Raw genomic sequence first — 6,000 nt, forward strand, 5'->3', positions numbered from 1 at the left:
TGGAAGTTTGGGTGAGATTGGCTAGTTCATAGCAAAACCGAAAATACCCTGTACTGCAAAGACTGTAGAAAGTCTGGCAAAGACAGGCACCAGTAATTTTAAACTCAAAACTATAAAGGACCACGAAAAGTCAAAAGCACACATCGGTACTATAACATCAAAACAGGCGAAGACGGCTGGTTCACTACAGGACAGCATTGCTTTCAGTCCCTGGCTGTCATGAAGTCGGCTGAGCTGGAGAGGATGGAGCTGCTGTTTAAAAACGTTCACGCGATTGGAAAGAAGTTGATCTCGCCCCAGCTATCAACTTATGGCCTGCTGGAAGCCTCAGGTCACGAAGACCATTTTTCATGGACGATTCAGACTCATCTGATGATGAATGTAATGAGGACATTTAATGTCTCTCTCTACACATGTTCACACACACACTAATAGATAATACATAATATACATAATAATATTTGATAATACACATAATACTTGCATATCAAAACATCAAATGTTTTTCACTGATAAATGTTTTGAATTGGACTTTTAATATTAGAATCAGTTCAGTTGTACTGAATGTTATTTTTCATATTATACGATATTTCATATTGTAAGGGGCCTGAATTTGAGTTCAATAAACAGAATACTCTGTTTATATTTTTGTCTCAACTGGTTGCATGTTTTCATATAGGGAGCGACCTTAACAGCACTGAGTATTGAGTGCTACTGTAGAGATACATTATACGCTGCCATTCATAATTAAATCTAGATCTTCCGAACTTTAACGCATCATGGTGAAGAAAAAACTGCAATTTCCTGGCAACAAAATTGTGGCTAGTGAAAAGGCTGAATGGCTAGTGACTCGGGAAAACCACTAGCCACAGTGGCCGGTGAGCAAAAAAGTTAATGTAAAGCCCTGAGACACACATTGAAATTAAAGTTCAAATCATAGCACTGACTAAAGCACCTGTTTCTAGATGGGAAACTATAATTAAGATTATTTAATTCTGGAAAAATTTCTAGTTCTCACCTGTTTCTCAGCTCTTTCTGCTGCAACTGAAACAGCGTCATGGTTTTTATGTTTATCCAACATGCACAAAGAGCAAATACATATTTGATCAGTACGACAGTAGATCTCAATCAGCTTGTTATGTTCAGAGCAGATCTTCTCTTGGAGTTTTGCTGAGGCTTCAATTAATGTGTGTTTTTTCAAAACAGGAACTTCAAGATGAGGTTTCAGATGAGTTTCACAATAAGAAGCCAAACAAATCAGACAGGACTTGACGGCTTTGTGTTTTCTCCCGGTGCAGAAATCACACTCCACATCTCCAGGTCTAGCGTAACAGTGAGCAGGAGAAGCAGCTTGGACTTCAGTCTTCTTCAGTTTCTCCACCACTTCATCCAGCATGTTGTTTCTGCGAAGAACAGGCCTTGTCGTGAAAGTGTCTCTGCACTGAGGACAGCTGTAGACGCCCTTCTGATCCTCCTGATCCCAGCAGCCATTAATACACACCTTACAGAAACTGTGACCACAGAGGATAGTCACCGGATCCTTCAGGAGATCCAGACATACTGGACACATGAACTGGTCCTGAGCTACTGAAATACTGGCCTCGGCCATTTTCCTGAAATCACAACGAGAGAGAGAGAAAGAGATCAGTTTTTTTCTCTGAAATGACAAGTTACTTCCTGGTTCTCTGTGTGAAAGAGCAATAGAGGAAGAGGAGGAGCACAGAGAGATCATGAACACTCCTCTATTAACCATTTCATCTCCCTTCAGTGCAGAAATATAACCCATGTAGCTGCACTGATTAGAATTAATTTCATGAAATTCTCACAGAATGGATCTTAATTTTCTGGACTTTTCCACCTACTGACACCTCAAGCACAACTTTCAGCCTTGTTGATAAATTACAACTGTTTCACTTGAGCAGCTTTTTCCTCGTGACATCTTTAAACTGATCTTCATCCCTCAAGAATGTTGGAGCCATTTTAAAAGTGAGGAGGACGCAGCTGTCAGGAAGGAAAACCATATTTTATTGATTTTGCATTGTTTATTGCGGATAGAAATCACAAAAGTGGATCTTTTTTTCTACATAATCTCCATTTCACTCAGTATGAGCGCTCCAGGCTTAACAAGAGCCTGAACTCTTCATGACGTGCTGTTAATGGAAACTAATCCACTTTGTGTTGGGTCACATCCCACCACCTCATCGCAGATTAGTTTCCTGGAGCAGCATCCCTCATCCTGTTTTATTACTGACATCATGTTTTATCAAGAACATTATTCTGGGTCGATGAAGAATTGATTCTCATGAACAGGTTGTTGAGATGGAAATGAAGTTGGTAGGTGAATATGTTTGAGATCAGAGATCCTGAGTCGCCTCACTCAGTCATTAGATGTGTCTTTGAGAAGTAGGAGAACACTGGAGAACCAGGAGGAAACCCACACTGACACAGGTCATTTTAACATTGTTAACAGACTGAAATGAATCTCCTGAAAGGCACAAGGAAGAAATCTGCTTGTAGTGTTAACACAAGACTTTATCTAATCCCAGTCAGTGCAGGGTTCAAACCCCATCCACCAGAAATATCATTAAAATCAAAGGGAAAGGCAGCGATGAGGTGAGATCATCAACAGGAGATCTATAATAATATAATAATAATAATACATTTAATTTGTTTCACGGCGCCTTTCAAAGCACCCAAGGTCACCTTACAGATAAAAAGTCAACATTAAAAAGAAAAAAAACCCAATGATAAAAACATCAAAATCATAACAGCAAGTGTGTGGCTTAGAGCCCATCTGCTATTTTAAAAAGGTGAGTTTTAAGTGCACTTTTGAATTGTGAAACAGAGTCCAGGGTACGGATATGTGAGGGAAAGGAATTCCATAGTTTCGGAGCAGCATATGAGAAAGCCCTTTCTCCCATTGTAGTGAGTCTGACGTTTGGTTCAGCCAATAATCCCATATTAGATGATCGTAGTGAACGAGAGGGTGTGTAGGTCTGTAGGAGTTCTTTAATATATGGCGGGGCAAGATTATGGAAGGCTTTGAAAGTGATTAGCAGGATTTTAAAGTCAATACGTTGGGATATTGGAAGCCAGTGTAGTTGAATCAGCCGGGGTGAAACATGATGGAAGGACTTTGAACAGGTAATAATGCGTGCCGCAGAGTTTTGGATGAGCTGTAGACGATGGGCGAGTTTGTTTGGGATGCCTGTCAAAATTGCGTTGCAGTAGTCTATGCGGGATGTTACCAGGGTATTAACAAGCACTTCAGCAGAGTGCTGGGTAAGTACAAGACGCAGTCTGAAGATGTTCCTGAGATGGAAGAATGCAGTTCGACAGACATTATTGATGTGGTTGGAGAATGAGAGGATGCTGTCCAGGATAACTCCAAGGCTCTTTACCTGTTGAGAGACTGGTATAATGTTCTCACCTATAGAGAGTGATTTGATATTGCTTTTTTGAAGTGTTGTTGTGGTTCCAATGAGTAGAAGCTCAGTTTTACTACTATTGAGTTTTACATAATTTCTTGTCATCCATGTCTGTATGTCATGGAGACAGGCAGTGAGGGCACTGGGTGGGATGCTGGCAGTGGGCCTAGTGGACACATAAAGCTGGGTGTCATCAGCATATGAGTGAAACTGTATTCTATTGTGCCTGAAAATGTTACCAAGGGGAAGGAGGTAGACAATGAACAGGAGTGGCCCCAGTACTGATCCCTGTGGAACTCCATGATGGAGGGTGGAGCTTTCAGTTCGCTGGTCCTGGATCTGGACAAAATAAGTTCTGTCAGATAAGTAGCTCTTAAACCACTTATAGGCAATGCCACAGACTCCTATGCTCATTAGCCGCTCTAACAAAAGTTCATGGGATATTGTGTCGAAAGTGGCACTGAGGTCCAGAAGGATGAGGATGGACAACAGACCAGCATCAGCTGTATGAAGAAGATCATTTGTGATCTTAACAAGTGCTGTTTCAGTACTGTGTTGAGGGTGAAAACCAGATTGGAATTGCTCAAAAGAGTTATGATATTGGAGGTATGTCAGAAGTTGAGATGCAACTGCTTTCTCAAGTATTTTGAAATGAATGGCAGATTAGATATAGGACGATAGTTGTTGAGGTCATTACAGTCCAGATTTTTTCAGTGTTGGTCTGATTATGGCAACTTTTAGTGACGATGGGACTGTGCTGGTTGTCAGAGAGGATTTTATAATGGAGGTTATCAAGGTTATTAAACCTGGTAAGCATGCTTTAACTAGAGAGGTGGGGATGGGATCCAAAAGACAGGTTGAAGAGTTTGATTTAGTAATGAGCTCAGAGATGTAGTTCTCAGTTGGAAGACTGAAGTCACATAAGGCACTAGGTGAGGTTAGTTTTGTGGCACTTGCTGCCAGCAGTTCAGGCTGGATGACATTTGCAGTGGTGAGCTGTTCATGGATGTTGGTGATTTTAGAATCAAAGAATTTCAGAAAAGCAGAGCAGTGGTTATTAGGGAGGTTGTTGTTAAGGCTGGATACTGGTGGTTTCAGTAGATTTTTCACAGTGGAGAAAAGTTTCCTAGTATTCCCTTCACCAGAGCTGATGGCATTAGTAAGGTAGGAGTTTTTCGCTATTGATAGCCTATTTTTGTAGTGAAGTATATGATCAGAGTACATTTGTTTATGAATAGTAAGTCCAGTTTTTGCACTAAGCCTCTCCAGGCGACGTCCTGCTGCCTTGAGCTGCCGTAGCTCCGGTGTATACCAAGGGGCAGAGTGGGTAAAGGAAACAGCCCGAGTTTTAACAGGGGCGAGGGCATCAAGTGCAGAGGATAGGCAGCTGTTATAATCGTCCACTAGGTTTGAAGGTAGAAAAGCAGAGACAGGGCTTGGGCTTGAGGCAATTAAATTAATAAAATCCTCCTTCTCTACATGTCTGATGTTGCGAAAAGACATGATGTGATTTTAACTTACTGAGCGGTAGGTTAGCATTGAATAAGACAGGCTTATTCAATGCTAACCTACATGTCTGATGTTGCGAAAAGACATGATGTGATTTTAACTTACTGAGCGGTAGGTTAGCATTGAATAAGACAGGCTTATGGTCAGAGATGGGTAGGTCAGCTGAACTGATACTAAATGGGGCAATGCCAGTACAACAGATTAAATCAAGAGTGTGGCCCTTTGAATACGTAGGAAAGTCAATATGGGCCATATCAAAACAATCTAACATTGCCTTAAAATCTTTAGTAAGCAAGTTATCTGAGTGGTCAAAGTGGATATTAAAATCCCCCAGTAAAATAATGTTTGGAGACATAGCACTGAAGGAAGTTAAAATAGTTGAGAGTTCATTAATAAAAGTATTTGATGGTTTGGGTGGTCTATACAGCGTAGCGATAATAATAGGTGTGTGTCCATGGAGTTTAACAGCCAACTTCTCAAATGAGGATTGCTCAGAAGGCGTATGACATGATGTGGTAGGAGGGCCTTTTGATTAAGTTAAATCATATGGGAGTCAAGGGAAGAGTTTTCACATGGGTTAAGGAATTCTTATCAGATAGAACAATAATGGTGAGGATTAATGGGGTGACAAGTGAGCGGTATCAGGTAGAAAATGGTATCCCACAAGGGAGCATTATCAGTCCTTTATTGTTCTCCATTATGATAAATGACATTTTTAAGGAAGTGGAGAATTTTGTGGATGTAGCATTGTTTGCAGATGATGGTGCTTTATGGAAAAGAGGGAGAAATGTTGAATATGTGGTGAGTAAGATACAGCAAGCAGTTGATGTAGTGGATAAATGGTCCATTAGATGGGGTTTTAGGATCTCTATTGACAAAACCAAAATAATGTTTTTCTCAGGAAAGAAAATGGCTAAGGATATAAAAGTGAATCTCTCTGCTAATGAATTGGAAAGGGTTGACTCCTTTAAATATCTGGTTTGACCAAAGATTAACATGGGCAGTGCATATACAAAAAATGATTGATAAATGCAAGAAAGTAATAAATGTAATGAGATGTCTA

At 40.4% G+C, this 6,000-nt stretch overlaps 1 protein-coding gene across 1 annotated transcript in view; it reads right to left on the reverse strand.

Moving 5' to 3' along the window:
- LOC132879309 (tripartite motif-containing protein 16-like) overlaps nt 1-1,148 on the reverse strand; it is a 279,045-nt gene extending 277,897 nt beyond the window's left edge. Inside the window, exon 1 of the mRNA XM_060913718.1 lies at nt 1,019-1,148. Within this exon, the coding sequence (XP_060769701.1) occupies nt 1,019-1,059 (41 nt within the window). The 5' untranslated portion in view covers nt 1,060-1,148. The remainder of the gene's footprint in view (nt 1-1,018) is intronic.
- Nucleotides 1,149-6,000: the final 4,852 nt, after the last annotated feature.

This window comes from Neoarius graeffei, chromosome 2 (assembly GCF_027579695.1).
Source record: "Neoarius graeffei isolate fNeoGra1 chromosome 2, fNeoGra1.pri, whole genome shotgun sequence".
NCBI lineage: Eukaryota > Metazoa > Chordata > Actinopteri > Siluriformes > Ariidae > Neoarius > Neoarius graeffei.